This window comes from Rhinichthys klamathensis, unplaced genomic scaffold (genome assembly GCF_029890125.1).
Source record: "Rhinichthys klamathensis goyatoka isolate OS25496 unplaced genomic scaffold, OSU_Roscu_1.1 h1tg000172l_1, whole genome shotgun sequence".
In the NCBI taxonomy this organism is placed as follows: Eukaryota; Metazoa; Chordata; class Actinopteri; order Cypriniformes; family Leuciscidae; genus Rhinichthys; species Rhinichthys klamathensis.
The window spans coordinates 1,403,113-1,423,986 of NW_026606702.1; the positions used below are offsets into that span (position 1 = coordinate 1,403,113).

General features: G+C 37.7%; 1 protein-coding gene across 7 annotated transcripts in view; it reads left to right on the plus strand.

Moving 5' to 3' along the window:
• The window catches only part of tenm1 (teneurin transmembrane protein 1), a 185,562-nt gene that overhangs the window by 98,828 nt on the left and 65,860 nt on the right, over positions 1-20,874 (plus strand). For 3 of the 7 annotated variants that reach the window (XM_056260097.1, XM_056260094.1, XM_056260095.1), the window contains exons 8-15: positions 7,375-7,585; positions 7,796-7,897; positions 8,169-8,363; positions 9,655-9,855; positions 14,067-14,252; positions 16,243-16,272; positions 16,393-16,539; positions 17,245-17,461. In XM_056260097.1, the coding sequence (XP_056116072.1) occupies positions 7,375-7,585; positions 7,796-7,897; positions 8,169-8,363; positions 9,655-9,855; positions 14,067-14,252; positions 16,243-16,272; positions 16,393-16,539; positions 17,245-17,461 (1,289 nt within the window). The remainder of the gene's footprint in view (positions 1-7,374; positions 7,586-7,795; positions 7,898-8,168; positions 8,364-9,654; positions 9,856-14,066; positions 14,253-16,242; positions 16,273-16,392; positions 16,540-17,244; positions 17,462-20,874) is intronic. The other 4 variants (XM_056260098.1, XM_056260096.1, XM_056260100.1 and 1 more) reach the window with 2 other exon arrangements.

A 20,874-nucleotide genomic window follows, 5' to 3' on the forward strand; every position in this document is an offset into this window, starting at 1 on the left:
TTTCTATATTCTGTCACCTGATGGAGTTTGGGTTCCTTACCACTGTTGCCTTGGCTTTTGGCTTGCTTAGTTGGGGACATTTAATATTCAACAATATTATTGATCTGCCTTACTTAAGGTGGACGTTGACGCAATTTCCTTCTAGAAACAAACTCTGTTGTATTATTTTCATGTTATCATTGTGAAGCTGCTTTGATACAATCTGTATTGTAAAAAGCGCTATATAAATAAAGGTGACTTGACTTGACTTGACTTGACTTGACTTGACTTGACTTGAAGATGATTCAAAGACAAATTGTGGCAAATGAGTAAAGCTTTAAGTGGAAGTTTTGAAAAGTGTCTTTCAATACACTCACCTAAAGGATTATTAGGAACACCATACTAATACTGTGTTTGACCCCATTTCGCCTTCAGAACTGCCTTAATTCTACGTGGCATTGATTCAACAAGGTGCTGAAAGCATTCTTTAGAAATGTTGGCCCATATTGATAGGATAGCATCTTGCAGTTGATGGAGATTTGTGGGATACACATCCAGGACACGAAGCTCCCGTTCCGCCACATCCCAAAGATGCTCTATTGGGTTGAGATCTGGTGACTGTGGGGGCCATTTTAGTACAGTGAACTCATTGTCATGTTCAAGAAACCAATTTGAAATGATTCGAGCTTTGTGACATGGTGCATTATCCTGCTGGAAGTAGCCATCAGAGGATGGGTACATGGTGGCCATAAAGGGATGGACATGGTCAGAAACAATGCTCAGGTAGGCCGTGGCATTTAAACGATGCCCAATTGGCACTAAGGGGCCTAAAGTGTGCCAAGAAAACATCCCCCACACCATTACACCACCACCACCAGCCTGCACAGTGGTAACAAGGCATGATGGATCCATGTTCTCATTCTGTTTACGCCAAATTCTGACTCTACCAAGAAATTTCTGTCTCAACAGAAATCGAGACTCATCAGACCAGGCAACATTTTTCCAGTCTTCAACTGTCCAATTTTGGTGAGCTCTTGCAAATTGTAGCCTCTTTTTCCTATTTGTAGTGGAGATGAGTGGTACCCGGTGGGGTCTTCTGCTGTTGTAGCCCATCCGCCTCAAGGTTGTGCGTGTTGTGGCTTCACAAATGCTTTGCTGCATACCTCGGTTGTAACGAGTGGTTATTTCAGTCAAAGTTGCTCTTCTATCAGCTTGAATCAGTCGGCCCATTCTCCTCTGACCTCTAGCATCAACAAGGCATTTTCGCCCACAGGACTGCTGCATACTGGATGTTTTTCCCTTTTCACACCATTCTTTGTAAACCCTAGAAATGGTTGTGCGTGAAAATCCCAGTAACTGAGCAGATTGTGAAATACTCAGACCGGCCCGTCTGGCACCAACAACCATGCCACGCTCAAAATTGCTTAAATCACCTTTCTTTCCCATTCTGACATTCAGTTTGGAGTTCAGGAGATTGTCTTGACCAGGACCACACCCCTAAATGCATTGAAGCAACTGCCATGTGATTGGTTGATTAGATAATTGCATTAATGAGAACAGGTGTTCCTAATAATCCTTTAGGTGAGTGTAATATTGATTGTTTTATTTCCAGATCATTGATTATAAATCAATTGCGTCCTACTCCATAAGCCGTGTCAAGTCTAAAAATAGTTCAACTTTTGAAAAACATGTTTTTAGACCTGTGTTCTGATCTATTCTTTTGTGCTATAATATAAAAAATGTGCACAAACACATAAATTCTCACAGGGGCAAATACTTTTTCACAGCAATTGCATTTGAATTGCATTAGTTTTATACCACCTGTATAATCATACTAAATTAACATTTAAATTGATAATTATAAAATATTTATTATTTCTAAGTTTTATGTGTGCTTGTGTGTGTGAGCGTGTGCGTGCGTGCGTGCGCGTGCGTGCGTGAGAAAGGGAGTGTGTTATCAAATTTTTGTATCTGTGCCCAGGTTTTGTCATGATAACTCATGTTGGTAAACGTTGTCTAAGTGCATATTGTTATGACTGGCAGATAACAAGGAGGATCAGGAGCGTATCTAACGAGGTGCTTCAGACGACCCCAACATGCTAATTACATCTCATTATTCAGGATATCATCCGAGATTAACTGTTCACTTTGCTCAAGAAATTAGAGCCCGGTGTAATTCAATTTAAGGCTTCTCGTTTGTAGCTCATTTGCATACGGGCTTGCATATGTAGGCGGAGGCAAAGCAAGAAGACTGGTTAATTGTTCCTGCTTAATGAAAAGGCTTCTTTTGTGTGTGTGTCAGAATAGAGATGTTTACACTGCCACAGCTTCCACAAGTCTACTTTGGTGTGCGCGAGTGCGAGTTTGCGTGTGTGTTCACTGAGGCCTGACAGATCGCTACTGCACTGAGACTGTCAACTCCATTGCAGCTCCCACGATCGTTCCTCAGTTTCTCTGGCTGTCATTAAAAGCAGTGGGGCTCTGGTGCAACTGCTGCCCTGCTGGCTCCTGCCTGTCAGCGTGAGAGTCATTACAGTCGATAGGGCTTCAGTGCCTCCACTGCTTCCAGAGTGACTCCGGAGGAGGAGAGGGACTCATTATAGCCAGAGGGTTCTGTAGTGCCTCGGAGAACGCCGCTCATTGATGTTTCTGATGTTTGTAACAGCTCTGTCTAAACACTGGCAATCCCCCCCAAATACAGACAGACAGACACACACGCCACGTATCTTTTTCAGTTTCCTTGGAGATAGATTCATACCACTTACAGGATGGAAGTGACACTGTAGTGCAGGGTGATGAGACAGACGCTGAACACAGATATACGGATCTCAGGCTGAGTCAAACGAGCACAGATGGTGAGCTGTAAACGTCTCGTATTTGCAGCGACTCCAGACTTGATCTGGACTGGGTAAATGTCAGCGTGTATGGCCACATTTGCTCAAAATGCAGGCATGTTTCTCTCATATGTATGGATGTTGAAGCATAGGAACAGATCAGTCCTAGTTTATGACCTCCCAAAATACAATGGGGACCAAATGAGAGTGTGGAAGATACTCACGATTAATATCTCTAGAAATGCTACTGGCACTGTGTGCCCACACGTCCTGATTTTGCATAGTTAGACAAGTTCCTGGTCAACATATTTTGTTGATCCTGGAACAAAATTTTGTCCTAACCATATCCCTACCCCTAAACCTAACCCTACACATAAGTTATCTTTAAAATCAGAGGGAAAAGATAGGTGAATAACCTGTGCTGGTAAAATGAGTCTAAATCAGCAAATTTTCTAAAATTAGTTATTTAAAAAACCTTAAAAATAATGTATGATTTGTTGGAATCAGACAAAAAATGACTGATTTACACCTGTTTGAAGTCGATTGAGTCAGCAAAGTCCATTTTGAGAAAAATCGAGTTCCAAACCAAAATCACCTAGCAACTATACCTTAAAATCCCTGGTAATAACACCAAATTTGGCACACACCAAGTCAAAACCAAATATCTATAGGAAATTATATATATTGAACTTTTTTTCCATGATACCACAATTGTTTGATTAACATTAACCCTCTGGGGACCAGGGTGTTTTTGGGGCCCTTGGGATGTTTTGACATGCACTGACATTTGTGCTTTTTTCAGTTATTTATAAACTTGTTAATGGCAAAGGTGTAAATTCACTCTATATAGCACAAACGGGGCTACCATGATATGTGAGCAACATGTATGTACATGAAAGTTGCTGAAATAAGACCACAAAACACATATTGATTATTTCTTCACAAGACTTTTGAAAATTGTATCACATAGTCTAGAATATTTGCTCCAAAACTATGTGAGAATCATCCTGACTACTCATTCAGATAAGTCAATAAAGTCTTTTACATTTTTAATGACGTGTTTTGTTTCAGAAAGCTTTATGCGAGGAGGCGCGATCTCCCATTAATATGTGTGGCATTCCACACCTGAGAAAGACAAAGACCCTCCCATAATGGCCCTATTAGGTGCTATCAGGCCCTTATGAGGAGCCTTGCACAAAGAATGAGGAGATTTAAAAAAGAATGGCTTTTAGATTGTTTGGATTTATTTACAACACACACACACACACACACACACACACACACACACACACACACTGCTTAGAATAAGTGAACACACCCATGCTAAAGTTGACTAAAAAGAGGAATAAAAAATCTTAATGCCTTAATTAAAAAAATGAGGAAAACTCCAACCTTTAGGGACATGAATAATGTCCTTGAATTCTTTGTGAATGAATAATGTATCGCAAATAATTAAATGTTCTTCTTTAAAATACAGGGTGCATACGTCTGGACACTTCTATCACACACCCTTCACCATATAGACATGGTTTTATTTCAGTTCAAAGTTCAAAGTTAGAGTTGGAAACATCTTGAAAAGAAAATTGTCTTTTTCCATAAATGTCTTAGTTTGATCATACATATTTCAAAGTTGAGGATTCATTATTTTGATATAGCTTGCATTGGATCAAACACTTTAACATCTTAGTTGATTAGTTTATTGACAAAACATACTATATATTTAACATATGAGCAGAAACTCCTAACAAAAGCTTATTTGATGTCTATTTTAGAGTAAAAACTTTATCCAAAACTAGTCGAAATGTTGTCTTTTATTTAGTCTGTAACAATGCGTATCTGTGCGTTCATTCATTCATTCATTAATTCATTCACACACACACACACACACACACACACACACACACACACACACACACACACACACACACACACACACACACACACACACACACACACACACACACACACAAACATGATTCACATTTAAACAGTATGCTATTTTTCCGTTTACAGACACTAACGTTATTCTATATCGCGATTAGAACAAAGCACTTGCATAAAACACTTACTTCTCAGCTGAATCTGTTGCTCATCCTCGAAATGAAAATAAACCAGCACTTGTTCTGTGGTAAATGTCCCAGGATTGTTCCACATATAGCCGCGCAAGACGACAGTAGATTAATCTGACTAAAAAATATAGTGTTTTCAGAGTTTATGGGCGTTAACGTGTCTCAATGTGTTGCTTCACATATTTGCGTTTGAATAGCGCGTGCTCTCCGTGGGCGTGTCACATTACCAGAGATAATGAGCTGAGAGAAAGATAATTAGAACGGCTGACACGTCTCTCTTTTTATATAGATGACATAAACGGAGAATATTTATTTTAGTTTTGAATCGGATCATTTAAAAGTACAAACTCAAATGATTTAAAAGATATATTGCTTATGGCTGGGTGAATAGTATTAGCTGAGTTGTGTTGAAGATTAGAGACGTGCTCCAGAAAAAAAGTTTACGGTGACGGAGAGGCAGAACGCACACCCTGTTTATTTTCTTTATTTTACAAAAGCACAATATTTTATTTCGATTGTATGTGGGCACATAAAAAGTAGACATTTAACAGATTATTTTCTCATATATATGAACAGAAATTATGGTAGTACTTTAAGTCTATTTTTCTGCTATGTGAAAAAAAACGAGCAAAACGCGCCGGCGCGTTTCTGGTCCCCAGAGGGTTAATGAATCAGACGGCCTATAGCCTATAAGACCTACTGTACTGCATGGTTCTAATATCAACTTCAAATCTCCCTCTTGCTCACTCTCTCTCCTCCCCCATCATGAGTGTATACTCCCCCTACTGCTGATTGGCTACATGTGTTTTGGTGCTCGTCAGATCCACTTTCAACAGTGCTTCCCAGAAATCGCTTACTGCACCTTTAACTTTCTTAATTACTTATTTAATGAATATTACTTATTTACTGCTATCCTTTAATATTATTTGTTACTCTCTTAGTTTTTTTTTTTTTGTTGTAATTTACAAAAATGTTGCACTACATTTTGCACTATTACATTGCACTACTGATGTTTCATTTTCTTTCTTAACATTACTTGTTTTTTTTTTTTATATATATATATCATATGTTCCTTTTGTTTAACTTTAATAAGGCTGATTGCTACTTTCTTAGTTTACTTTGCACTGTTACTATATTTCATTTTACTTTACCTGGTTTATTTTGCACTACAGATATTTTTGTTTTATTTTTTAGAGAACTTTTCCACACTGTTGTTTTACCTCATTTTACCTTATTTTTACATCTATCACTTTTTTCTTGCATTCATTGACTGTTGCTTTCTTGGTTTATTGTATTTTTATTTTATTTTGCACTACTGATTATCTTATTTTATTTGTCTATACTATTTGTTTTTTTGCCCTATTGATGTTTCGTTTTATTTCTTAATTCTTAATTTGACATGGTTTAATTTATTCCTTTTTTATTTATTTAATTAAGTTAATTGCTACTTTATAAGTTAACTTTGCACTGTTACGGCATTTCTTTTTACTTTATTTTGCACTGTATTTAATTTTATTTGTTCACACTGTTGCTTTAGTTCATTTTACATTGTATAGTATTTTACTTTACATTTGATACGTCCTTAGTTTATTTTTATTTTGTTTTGCACTACTGATATTTCTTTTTATTTGTTCATATTATCATTATATTTTCTCATTAAATGAACAGGAAGGTATATGTGATGCCATGCATTAACCCAGTGGAGACTTCCTACAGGTGCAGATAATGAATATGTTTGGTATCATGGGTTCATATTAATGCATCTGAAACTAGATTCCCAGACATCAAGGCATTCAGAGAGTTTGTCAGACACACTCAGTTTCTCTGGTAACACTTTACAATAAGGTATCTTTTGTTAACATTAGTTAATGCATTAACTAACATGAACTAACAATGAGCAATATATTTGTTACAGTATTTATTAATCTTTGTTAATGTTAGTTAATACAAATCCAGCTGTTCATGTTAGTTCACAGTGCATTAACTAATGTTAACAAATACAACCTTTGATTTTAATAACGTATTAGTAAATGTTGAAATTAACAGTAACTAAGATTAATAAATGCTGTAGAAGTATAGTTAATTCTTATTTCATGTTAACTAAAGTAGTTCACTAATGCTAACTAATGAAACCTTATTTTAAAGTCTTACCGTTTATCTAGATGAAAGTAATGTAGCATGAGTTGTTGCCAGTGTTGGGTGGATATACTTGATATATTTTTTACAGTTCTGTGGGATGCATGTTTTGGCAAGTTTTGGACTTAAAAATAGGAGCTTGTTTTTTCGGGGAGTACGCCAAGGCTGTCAGCCTCACCTAGAAGACATAGGGTAGAGTACAGGGGGCTGCTGAGACTCAAAGCTCCAAGTTATATCTCCAAGTTATGGATGGTCAGTGCCAAGGGCATGAATTCAACTTTAGATCTGTGCTATGTTCTTTTAGCACAATTTAGATCAGATACACATAAAACTAACTATATGTCCTGTTTCTCCAGTTTGACTTTGTGAAGTTGCTGGATGGGAGACAGCTGATAAAGCAGGATTCCCGGAATGTCAAAACTCCGAACGCTCCTCCACGGAGTCTGCTGATGTCTGCCCTGCAGGAGACAGGTTTTGTGGAATATCTTGATGTAGGCACCTGGTACCTGGCTTTCTATAATGATGGTCGCAAGATGGAACAGGTGGTAGTGTACAGCACACCCATTGGTGAGAGATCACGCTGAAAATGCAACTATTGTTTTTGTCTATTACCTTTTTTTTTTTTTATCATTTTCTTTTTAATATACGCTATATTATTGCATCATGATTGTGTTTTTGGATGTAAAAATGCTTGCTTGTGATACAAATAGGTAAATTGATACAAAACTTCAGAATGATTTAATTGTATAGTGAATTTTATTGTGTTTGTGTGTTCAGAAACAATAGACGGTTGCTCCACTAACTGTAACGGTAACGGAGAGTGTGTCGCCGGACATTGTCACTGTTTTACTGGCTTCCTGGGGCCAGATTGTTCAAAAGGTATAACTCAACACAATAACACATCATCATAATCACACAATAATACATAATATATCATGATCACCCAATGATACACGATATAATTATGCAAAAAAAACCTTAATGTTTAATGTGATATGCATTTTATCTGTACAATAATGCCATCAAACATCATTGCAGTTATAAACAAACTAAATAAGCTTTATTTTCAAACAATATTACAATCTCACAGTTACACAATGTTACAAGGATCTGATTAATTTAATATTTTATGCTTTTGTGTATATTTCAGACTCTTGCCCAGTGCTGTGTAGTGGTAATGGTGATTACGAGAAAGGTGTGTGTGTGTGTCACACTGGATGGAAGGGGGCTGAGTGTGAGGTGGAGGAAGGCCAGTGTATCGATCCCACCTGTTCCAACAATGGAGAATGTGTCAACGGAATCTGTGTGTGTGCTCCTGCATTCAAGGGCGATAACTGTGAGCAAGGTACAGCTCACACACACACACACTCAAATCTTTCATTAAAACATTTTCAGCTTTTGATGGACTAGATTCATTTTTAGATAGAAAGATTGAGTTTGAAGCACAAATAACCCTCATCTGCTTCATGACCATCATGCTCAGTGCGAGTGCATGTGTGCGTATAGAGCTACAAGTCTATCTTCGCGGCTTGTTTATGATGAATGTCCTGTAATTGGATTTTAAACACACTTTCTCCCATAACCATTAAGCTGAAAATTCATTGCTGCCATTTCAGTGATAGAGTGAGAGAAAGAGAGAGCTAAAGAGAGAGACTCAATTTAATCCCATGTAGATCCATCCACCAAATTAGCTTTTCCATCAGACACCTTCCGCATCTACACACACACAGAAGTGAACATATTGTTGCTGTTGTAATTGGAATTTCCATGTATTTGTATCTTGTTCTTTTTTGTTATGCACTCTCTCTAACTGTGGAGTTTTTATGTTTCGCTGTCTCTGACTCTGTTTTAAGCACTATTCAGACATAATTCATTTTCTTAACGACGTTCGAGTTATAATTATTAACAGAGGAGGCCCATAATTTCATATTCTGATTCAGACCAAATAGAGATTATATGATATAATTATAATGTATATTATTAAGGAAAAGATTGAATCTTTTCTACTACATTTACATTTATTCATTTTCCGGACGCAACTTACAGTACAAATGAGAAACACACACAGATTATCTTGGTCGTTATCTTACGCTCAGTTAAAAAGCAGTAATAATCAAAATTTTAATGTTAAGCTTAAAATAAATTTTTTTTTTTCATACTGTACATAATAATGTTGTGATCCCTAAATACACTGTAGCATTTATTTTTAATTTATTTGGACAAAATATGATGGCCATAACATGACAACAATTATCAGCTTAGCTGTCTCACTTACCAGTACAACTGGTATGCTAAACTCAAATCTTGTTTTACCTACAATTAATTTTCCAAATCTATAATGAAAATGCACTAGACAGCACATGAATTTCAGCTGTAATTATGGTGTTTGACACAGGTCAAAATATATGAGGAGATGTGTTGCGAAAACAGTTATAAACTGCAATCACACGCTTTCCTATCTGGATGGGATTAGATGTCTCAGAGGTAATTTGCACCTCAATTTCTACCCGAATTGTGTGAAGAAATACTCAGTCTGAATATGGCTTTATATGCACATACATCCTACATGCACCTGTAATTAAATGTTCATGGGTACTAAATCTCCTATTTCTGTGTGTTTGGTTGTGTGTCTACAGTCGATTGCGTGGATCCCTTGTGCTCTGGTCGGGGTGTGTGTGTGCGCGGTGAGTGTGTGTGTTCCGCAGGCTGGGGAGGTGAGAGCTGTGAGACGGCACTTCCTGCCTGTAAAGAGCAATGTTCAGGTCATGGAACGTACCAAGCCCAGACAGGGGGGTGTGTGTGTGAGCCAGGCTGGAGTGGCGACGACTGCACCATGGGTTAGTTACAATCAATGCACACATACAAATGTGTACAAAAGCTTTCTCCATCTTATCATTTGTATTTCCAGCCTTGAAAGTGCTTTTTCATCATTTGGTCACACGTCTCTCACTCAGAAGTTTTTGATTTTAGTTTGATTCAGTTACTATTGAACTCCAAATCCAGTTCCGCTCTTGTCTGACAGAGTAAAGCAGGGCACTATGTGCTGGAGTATGGATCGGCTCTTAATTGTAATGTGATATATATTGTAAAAGGGGAATGTACTTTCTTTAATAGAGAGAAAACAGAGTCATTCTTATTGTCTGATTGATTGTGCATCTCGTAAAATAACCTGCTGGACTGTAGAATTTCCTTGTGTTTTACAGATGGAGGGAGAGGATCGCAGTTAAATGCATGATATATACCAGGCACTGTCCACGAATACGCTACACTTTGGTATCCCATTACTATTTTAAAAGCTTTAGCGGCCCAAATTCCATATTTTTCGGTTGTGAGAACTATTGGATATATCTGGTGAAGTACAGTATTATATAATATAAAATTAACCTAGCATGAAGAGTAGCCTGTTGTAAACGGTATGAAGAATTGCATATAATGTGAAGAATTTTGCCCATCTCACCACTAAGGTTTTTTTGCAACAGTACCCTATAACTGAAATCATACAACTTCAAAATTGTGACATAATTTGTCAAAATGTATCTCTTTCTACAGGTGGGACAAGAGGACAACTAGATAATCTCCTCACTTTATCAGTCAATGTTAAAATAAACATGTTCCTTTAATTTATGGTACATAAAACTTTTTTAATAACTACAAACTAACATTTAGTCCTAAACTATCTAGCCATAACTGAGTGATAACATAATTTTGGCTAAATCGGCAACCTTATTTACCTAGCTGCTACTCATTCTGGCATTTTTATTTATTTATTTGCACTTTTTTATTTAAGTTGGATGTATTAAACATCATAAATGATCATTACAAGGTTGCACAAATTGGAAACCTCACATTAAATTAATAGAAAATAATTTTTTTTTGTAATATTTAGTCTGACCTCTCCTGAGGTTGTCTATCAATATGTTTTGAAGGTTAAACGCTTCCTTTCACCGTGCTATTTGTTTATAGTGAAGAACTTCCTGTTATAAGAATTTCAGGTCCTATTTTGTACCCTATTCATGAACATGCCACCAGTTTCATCATTTCCTGGTTAACAATCATGATATTTAAATAAGAACACTGTTTTATTGCAGAGAGATTGCTTTTCTGGAAGATCGGCAGGATTTTGTAACTCAGTGCCTTATGGCCACTGGCTAGAATATGAAAGCATTTATTAAATATTATATTATCAAAATGCAATATTTATCAAAATGCATGAATATTACAGCATGAAACTGCCCGTTTTCACGGCAGAGCAGTAAAATTGATAATGTGTGTATTAATAAACATTGCGGTTTAATGCCCTTCCTGTCATTTCCAGACATTTATATCTCGTGTGTGATTGAGAGGAAGAACTCTCGTCCGATGTGCTTTATAGAACAGCAAGGATAATTTGTTTTGAATGGTAAGACACGTAGAGGGCGATAGAAGTGAGAAAAAGACAGAGGAGAGGCTGTCCAAACTGAACACTCAGTGCTGCAGTTACAGAGGAGAGATTTGGCTGCTGATTTTAAGTGACTTTTAAGATATGAAAAACTGTCATCTCAGTTTGACCCGTCACGAATCCTGTAAGTACGCGTGAAGACAAAGCTATTCTGTCTGGGGGCCAGAGAGCAGAGATATATTACTGGTTCAGGGAAATAGTTTTTGTCATAAAACTGTGGTCTTGAATTCAGGACCACAGTAACTTGTGAACAGTTTAGGCTGGTGTGATAAAGCAGACTGTAGAAGGCGAGGAGAGGATGTGTGTGAAGTTCTCCTCTCTTTACGCTCGTTCTTCACAACTGAATGTGCACTGAATAAATTTTTTTATTAATTAAAAAAGTTGTACAAAATATGATGAAAACATTTTTTAAACTCACATCAGATGATGAAACCTGTTTTACTCTACACAGTTTAGCTCCAACCCTGATAAAAACGCACCAATAAATGCCTGTAGCTTTCTAATAACCCTGAAGATATGTATTAGCTTGTTCAGGTGTGTTTGATTAGGGTTGGATCAAAATTCTTCAGGGAAGTTGCTCATCCCTGCTCTACATGGAGTGGGTCACCCCCTTATGAGCACCGCCATGCTGACATAACACAACAATAATAAAGAATAATAAGTTTACATATAGTAGGGATGGGCATTTTTGTTAATTTCTCATTTTGATCATTGACAGGTCTGAAAAAATTAGTACTCCAGTATTCGGGGGGCGGATATGAAAATTTCATATCCGCCCCCCCGAATGTCTCCGTCATGAAATTTTTTATATTTTAAGACATTTATGAAAATGAATGTTGACAAATAAAAATATGACATCAAAACATGTCTATGAAAACATGACCGTATGAATAGAAAAAAAACTGCTAGATCATGATGCATCAATGTTATCGAAAAAGAAACATCTAAAAGGAATAGCTGGTTGAGGTAAAGCTGAAGAGTAAATGATCTCCAGTAAACTGAAGCCCGTTCTATGACACATCCTATGAGATTAATAATCAGATATCCTAGATATATAACATAATAGTAATATTACAACTTGCATCTGCACAAAAGGACGCGAATGCACATGTGAACTAGTTGTCTATGGTTTGAAAGTAAAACTCTGGATGCGCTCTTCTCTTAACAGTGCGCTGATACACGGGCAACTAAAGCACAGAGAATTTACAACATTCTATCACAATCCTGTTCTCATTATAATGCTGAATATGGCATGTATATTGGCGCTGCACATCTTGCACTTAATTTTTATTTTTCATGATAGAAAGTGAATCACTGCACGTTTTCGAGGCCATAACTAGAAGCAACTTTAAATAAAACATAAGTTTACTGTTTAAAAAAAAAATAGAACAAAATAACACTGCTGCATTATTAATATCATCAATGATTTTTGCCCATCAAGCCTATCTAAAAGGAATATGACCGTCTCAAATAAGAAATAACCTGATCATAGTCAATAATGTCAGACTGATGAGTGAGTGAATGGTCTGTAAACGGCCACATTTTTCTAGCTGGATATTAAACTCAACCAAACACTTCTTATTTGAGATTAATCAGATATAGACAACATAAAAGTAATCTTACAACTTACATCTGCACCAAAAGACGCGAATGCGCACATGAACTTGACCGTGTTAGTCTGATGTTGTGGACAGCGCGTTGAAAAACGAAAGCACAGAGAATTTACAACATCCTATTACAATCGTGTTCTCATTATTATGTTATGCATATGATAGATTGGCGCTGCACATCTTAACTGTATTTCATGATCAAAGTGATTCCAGGCATCACTTTAGTGCGCGTTTTTCAAATCCAGTTTCACTTTATTTCGCCGGTCTGGAAGGCGTGGTGTCTAACGCTAACAAATCAGACCGCAGGAACCGCCCCAAATGCCACAATAACCAATTAGAAAAAGATTTTTTAAAAACGTGGGGGCGATCATCGTTTTCATCATTCGCTGTCACGTACGAGTACTCGAGTACTCGAGTACCCGTGCCTACCCCTAGTATATAGTACTTTCAGCCAGTGTTCAAGGCTGCTCAGCTTGTTTGAAATGCACCGGACAGTCCAAACAGAATCAGTTGAAAAAATGTCCAAACAAGCAGTCCCTACTGGAGCGATGAAACAAACCGTGACGACCGGCAGCAGCCATGCCACCGATCAAAACGCTGGGATGTCAAGTGCAGAGTGTGAACACATGACCACACAAGACACAGGCACAGCAGGAAGAGAGCTCTCAGCTTTCCAGTCATGGTACAGTGCAGCAGTCAGCTGTGTACCAGCATGAACCTCCAACAACACAGAAAATCATTGGGATTGAATTCAAGAATGTCCATATACTGTATGTTTAGAATGAAATGGAGGAAATACAAAAAGACACAAAACAAAAGAGAAACAGCTTTGAAGTGAAGCGGCAAGAGTTGGTAAACATGGTAATTCACGTATCCAATAGGTGTCTATAAAATCCAAGACCCCTGTGATGAAGAAGATGCAGCGTGAACAAATACTTAGTCGATGATAATGAATAATAACAAATGTATTTTCTCTCTGTCGCTTTGTGACTCATTTCAGAGGTTTGCCCCGTTCCCTGCAGCACCCATAGTGTGTGTGTTGCTGGACGTTGCCAATGTGAGGAGGGGTGGGAAGGGACCACTTGTGACAAACAGGCATGCCATCCAACCTGTGAAGAGCATGGAGAGTGCAGGGACGGACAGTGTGTCTGTCAGCCTGGTTGGGAGGGAGAGCACTGCACTATTGGTATGTCTAAAATAGTGTTTGTATTATATTATATCACACTATTAGATCATATTATATATAATACTGTTCAAAAGTTTAGAATCAGTAAGATCCTTTTGTTCTTTTTTATCAGAAATGAATACTTATATACAGCAAGGATGCAATAAACTGATAAAAAGTGACAGTAAAGATATTTAACTTTCTATACTGTACATTTTAAAATATACAGGTGAAACTCGAAAAATTTGAATATCGTGCAAAAGTTAATTTATTTAAGTAATTCAACTTAAATGGTGAAACTATATATTATATAGACTCATTACATGCAAAGTGAGATATTTCAAGCCTTTATTTGTTATAATTTTGATGATTATGGCTTACAGCTATGAAAAACTTTTCACAATATTCTAATTTTGAATTTGGGGTTTTCATAAGCTGTAAGCCATAATCATCAAAATTATAACAAATAAAGACTTGAAATATATCACTTTGCATGTAATGAGTCTATATAATATATTAGTTTCACCTTTTAAGTTGAATTACTGAAATAAATGAACTTTTGCACGATATTCAAATTTTTCGAGTTTTTACCTGTATTATAATATAAAACAGTTATTTGAAATTTGTCATAATATTTCACAATATTTGTCACTGGTGGTTTCTGTTTTACCTGTGTTAGTTCTTGTGTCCTTTGTCTCTGTTCATTTGTTGTTAAAGTTTCAAGGTATGTTTTCATTTGTTTCCATGGTTACTCATTTGTTAATTGATTAACCCCACCTGTTCCATGTTTTCTCCCTTTACTAAGGGGCTGTTTACACAACACTGTTTTCAACTAAAAACGGAAAACAGTTTTTGCGTTTTGGCCGAATGGCCGTTCATTTACATGACAACAGCGCTTTGAGGGAAAACGTTGAACATTGAAAACGTAAACTTTTGAAAACGATACCTTTATCGTTTCCGTGTAAACTTCAAAAATATGCAAATTTGTGAAAGCGAATTTGTCTTTTTTGTCTTTTCTTGTCTATGTTATGTTGGTTGTGTAACTCTTGCATTTATCCCGTTCTCCTGCGTATTTGTTATTTTGTTTGTGTTAAATACTGCTGCGATTCGATTTTAACTGTATTTTGGTCATAAATGTAGCTTTGTGGAGCATAAGATTTCTTAAAAAACTTTCAAACCTCTCTCTGATCCCTTGTTACATGTATATACATGTATATATAGCTTTTTTGCTATTCACTTTAATAATCCTGCAATACATAATAAATACATTTATATATATATATATATAATGTTTTTTTTTATATATAAAATAATAGTATATAAATAATAATACGTTATAAATAATAAAATGTCCCATGTAGGCTCTCATTTAAAATGAGGTCATAGAAACTGCATGTATAATCATTATACAAGAATGATTATACATGCAGTCCTTTATACCCTTTTTTTTAACTTGTCTTTTCAGTCTTGATATTTCCCTGACATTTCGCCAACCCTTTGACAGCTGGGTGTCATATTTGATTAACACGTTAGCATAAAAAACTATCTTCATTCTGACTGGCAATCTTTTGGAATCATGCTCCAGACACTTTGTAAATATCATATCTTCATGATTATTTTCCATTTTAACCGATTATTTGACAAGCGTCATGCATTTTTTATAAAACATGTAAATCAACTGACGCTGAACCAACATGGAGCCGTGTTTTTCCCTTGTAGATGATGTATAAACTAAACAGTCTCTCTCTTTCTGCCTGTCTGTCTCTCTCTCTCTTCCTCTTTTTCCTTATTTTTTCCTCCTCCAACCCACTGTTCCTTTAATTGTGGTGCTCATGATGAGAACAGTCTTTGAAACTCAGGGGACAAATATACGCTTAAGGCAGCAAACGACAGGGGCACTTAAAAAAAAAAACAATGCGCATACACGCACACACAGAGCTTCTCTGAAGAATGTCTCAAATGTAATTTCTCCTCTTTGTTCTCTCCGTCTTTCATTTTGTAACTCTTTCAGCAGCACATTACCTGGATCTGTTTGATAAAGGTTAGTATTATATGTGTGATGACTGAATGTAGAAATGAAAAGATGACTTTGTGATGTCTTTTATATGAACAATCTTTGAAGAAAAATATCATTGTTATAGGTGTTCTGTCTCTCTCTTAGATGCATGTCCTGGGTTGTGTAATGGTAATGGACGCTGTACGCTGGAGCAGAGCGGTTGGCATTGTGTGTGCCAGTCGGGATGGAGTGGCCCGGGCTGTAACGTCGTCATGGAAACCGAGTGCAATGACAGTAAAGATAATGACAGTGGTAAAGACCCCTATAGGACATGAGCTTTGTGGATGACATATAGAGAGGATGAATTATGCTTTAGGTTAACAGATACATTCTCACAAAGGTATTGTTCTACAGCGTGATTAGTTACACTACTGTTCACAAGTTAAAAAATAAATAAATACTTTGATTCAGCAAGAATACATTATATTGATCAAAAGTAATATTTTTACACATATATAAGGAAACAATTTTTTTTATTTTTTTTTTAGATAATACTGTTTCTCTTATGTCTCAGATTGTGTAAAGGGGTTTAAGTTAGCTTTTGGGTAAAACACTAAATTGTCCGTAGAAATCTAAATCTAACAAAACATCCATTTAGAGATATTCTCAATGGGAAAAAAAAATTTAAATAACAAACAAAAAAAAAATTAGCGGTTGCGTTAGTTTGAGTCTGTAATCGTTAACCATTAGCTTTATATAAAAACAACAGAAGTCTATAATATGTCCTCTTTAATGTATCTAAGTAAATATACAGTGTGTGTGTTTGTGAGAGAGAGAGAAAGAGAGAGCTTTCTGGGTTATTCTCTCTGAGACTTTCTCCTGTGGGAGGTTAAAAACACAGATCCCCTTTAATGGAGCTGACAAATGAGATCACGCGCACGCAGACACACGCAGAGCAAGGGCAAGCTGCATCAAGGCTACATGTCTCCGCATGTAAAGTGTGTATGTGTGTTTCAGATGGTCTCGTGGACTGTGTCGACCCAGACTGTTGTAGTCAGCAGGTGTGTGTGAGTGCCCCGCTGTGCCAAGGCTCGCCTGACCCACGTGACATCATTCAGCAGAGCCACGCCCCTTTCGAGACACGCCCTTCGCGTCAGTTCTTCGCCCGTGTGCGATTTCTCATTGGACGGGACAGCACACACATACTGCCAGGAGACCTGCCATTTGACAGCAGGTGATAAACACACACTGCCAAATATTAGCTCAAATACACTTAGCCAACACACATGCACACATAGGGTGCTTTCACACCTGGATCGATTGGAGACGTTGTTCCGAAACAAAGGGGCGTTTCCCTTTTGGACCGGTTCGTTTGGTCATATGTGAACACAACAATCGCACTCTGAATCGGAACAAAACAACCGGTCTCGGCTCGATTCCATACGAACCCTGGAGCGGTTCATTTGTAGTGAGAACACAACCGACCCACGAACCGGAACAAATCAATAGGCAAGGTGGTCTCGTACCTTTATGTACTGCTGTCGGAGTTTTTTCGCCTTTGCGCGGCACTGCTCGACGGACCGTTCATAACCCCTCTCTTTTATTTTATAGCTGATCTTCTTGTACACTTCGGTGTTCTTGTGTGTAGTTTCCAATATCCGGGAGATGTGTTCTTCCGACCAAATATCTATGAGGCATTTCACCTCTTCGTAGCACCAAGTCAACCCGCGATTCATTTTGTGTTAGGCTACTGTTGTCATGGCGATGTCCCACAATGGAATGCGCGACCTGAACGCATGAGGTAGTGACGAAAAGGCGTAAGGAAAGCCCTGGAAGGGTGCGCGATTTGGACCGCTTTACAACAGTGGTGTGAACAGAGTGACAAATTAAATTGATTCGGAACAAAGTATTCTGTTTCGGATCTGTTCCGGAACAAAACAAATCGATCCAGGTGTGAAAGCACCCATAATCTTATCACAGGTAAAACAGAACTTGATCATGACCTCTCCCAGATACTCAAAAGATTTGTTGGTATGATTGTGACCGTATTTATTTTTTTATGATTGTTGTGCGATCCCACTGTGATTTTGGGTAAAAGCAAAGGCAGGATGTGTGACATCAACTGTAATTTTTCTTCAGTTTTCAGTGTGCTATAGACATCTTAGCTCAGACTTTGGTCACGACTGACAGCATTGACTGGCCGTTTAAGCCACCAGCCCGCATCCGCTCTGACATCCTCATTCACATGCGAAATTGAAATGAGACCGCACAAACCCAAGCATGCCGTTGCGTGCTAATGTTGGCAATGTTTTGGCTGGAAAAGCGGGGGTAAAAACAAGGTCAGAGTATCTGGAGTCGCTTGGGAGAAAGAGGTCATGGACTGCTCATTCTTCAAAGTAATTTTGGTATAATAACTTGAAGGTTATTGAACTTTGAATGCTAAATGAGAGATGTGTTTTTCAAATCAAATTTGTATCCTCTTTCACACATATAGAAATACACTCACCTAAAGGATTATTAGGAACACCATACTAATACTGTGTTTGACCCCTTTTCGCCTTCAGAACTGCCTTAATTCTACGTGGCATTGATTCAACAAGGTGCTGAAAGCATTCTTTAGAAATGTTGGCCCATATTGATAGGATAGCATCTTGCAGTTGATGGAGATTTGTGGGATGCACATCCAGGGCACGAAGCTCCCGTTCCGCCACATCCCAAAGATGCTCTATTGGGTTGAGATCTGGTGACTATGGGGGCCATTTTAGTACAGTGAACTCATTGTCATGTTCAAGAAACCAATTTGAAATGATTCGAGCTTTGTGACATGGTGCATTATCCTGCTGGAAGTAGCCATCAGAGGATGGGTACATGGTGGCCATAAAGGGATGGACATGGTCAGAAACAATGCTCAGGTGGGCCGTGGCATTTAAACGATGCCCAATTGGCACTAAGGGGCCTAAAGTGTGCCAAGAAAACATCCCCCACACCATTACACCACCACCACCAGCCTGCACAGTGGTAACAAGGCATGATGGATCCATGTTCTCATTCTGTTTACGCCAAATTCTGACTCTACCATCTGAATGTCTCAACAGAAATCGAGACTCATCAGACCCGGCAACATTTTTCCAGTCTTCAACTGTTCAATTTTGGTGAGCTCTTGCAAATTGTAGCCTCTTTTTCCTATTTGTAGTGGAGATGAGTGGTACCCGGTGGGGTCTTCTGCTGTTGTAGCCCATCCGCCTCAAGGTTGTGCGTGTTGTGGCTTCACAAATGCTTTGCTGCATACCTCGGTTGTAACGAGTGGTTATTTCAGTCAAAGTTACTCTTCTATCAGCTTGAATCAGTTGGCCCATTCTCCTCTGACCTCTAGCATCAACAAGGCATTTTCGCCCACAGGACTGCCGCATACTGGATATTTTTCCCTTTTCACACCATTCTTTGTAAACCCTAGAAATGGCTGTGCGTGAAAATCCCAGTAACTGAGCAGATTGTGAAATACTCAGACCGGCCCGTCTGGCACCAACAACCATGCCACGCTCAAAATTGCTTAAATCACCTTTCTTTCCCATTCTGACATTCAGTTTGGAGTTCAGGAGATTGTCTTGACCAGGACCACACCCCTAAATGCATTGAAGCAACTGCCATGTGATTGGTTGATTAGATAATTGCATTAATGAGAAATTGAACAGGTGTTCCTAATAATCCTTTAGGTGAGTGTATATTGTTCAGCATTTTTTTAAAAGTTAAAAAACTGTCTTCACATTAGTGTTAATTTTGTCGGCTATTTTTTTGTTTTGTTTTGTTTGTCTTATTCCTGTGTTAAATGTCCTTTTTAGTTTATCATATTTAGTCAACCTGTCCTGTTTTTTGATTAGTCAAGTATTAGTTGACTAAATGTCTGGGAATTTTAGTCTAGTTTTAGTCAATAAAAACTTCATATTTTCATATTTTAGTCATAGTAATTGTGAACTGATAATTGCAATTATTTTGCTCAAAATCGTAATACTGATTACTGAGCATGATTGTTGTCATATGAGAAACTTATTTTTCATTTTATTACAATTATTGCACTTTCACCTACAGTATAGACCAATTTTCAGTTGGTAAACATGGTGACGTTTTTATGTGGGCGGAGCTTAGGTGGTGGCAGAACGATCCCTCTGGCCGCTTCACTAACGTAAAGTCTGCAAGTTTTGTTAGCTTGTTTTTAACAATGACTGGAGAAAATCCGATTTTATCTTAATGTGCAAGGCCACTCACTGTCCAGGACCGCGATTGTTATTTGCAAAAGTTAATTTTAACGGACAGAACCAGATTGGCCGACCCGTACTGTAGCCTACACGCTGGACGATCTGACAGGATTAACGTTAACGCTACCTCTGGTTGAGTGTCCTGACTTCTACACCTACCTGATAGAGAAACGGAGGGCATATACATCTGTAGATGCCTATAACTATGTGCTGAATGGTCATGTACAAGTTGTGTGGTACGATCCGCAGTTCTGCCTAGCCAGCACCATGAAGACGACAATGTAAAGAGTGACATTACGGTGCAATTTTAATGAGGGTGAATATTTTCTAGAAATAAAAAGTTGCAGATAAAGCATATTAATTTTTCATTGATTCTTGCACCCAACAACACAAC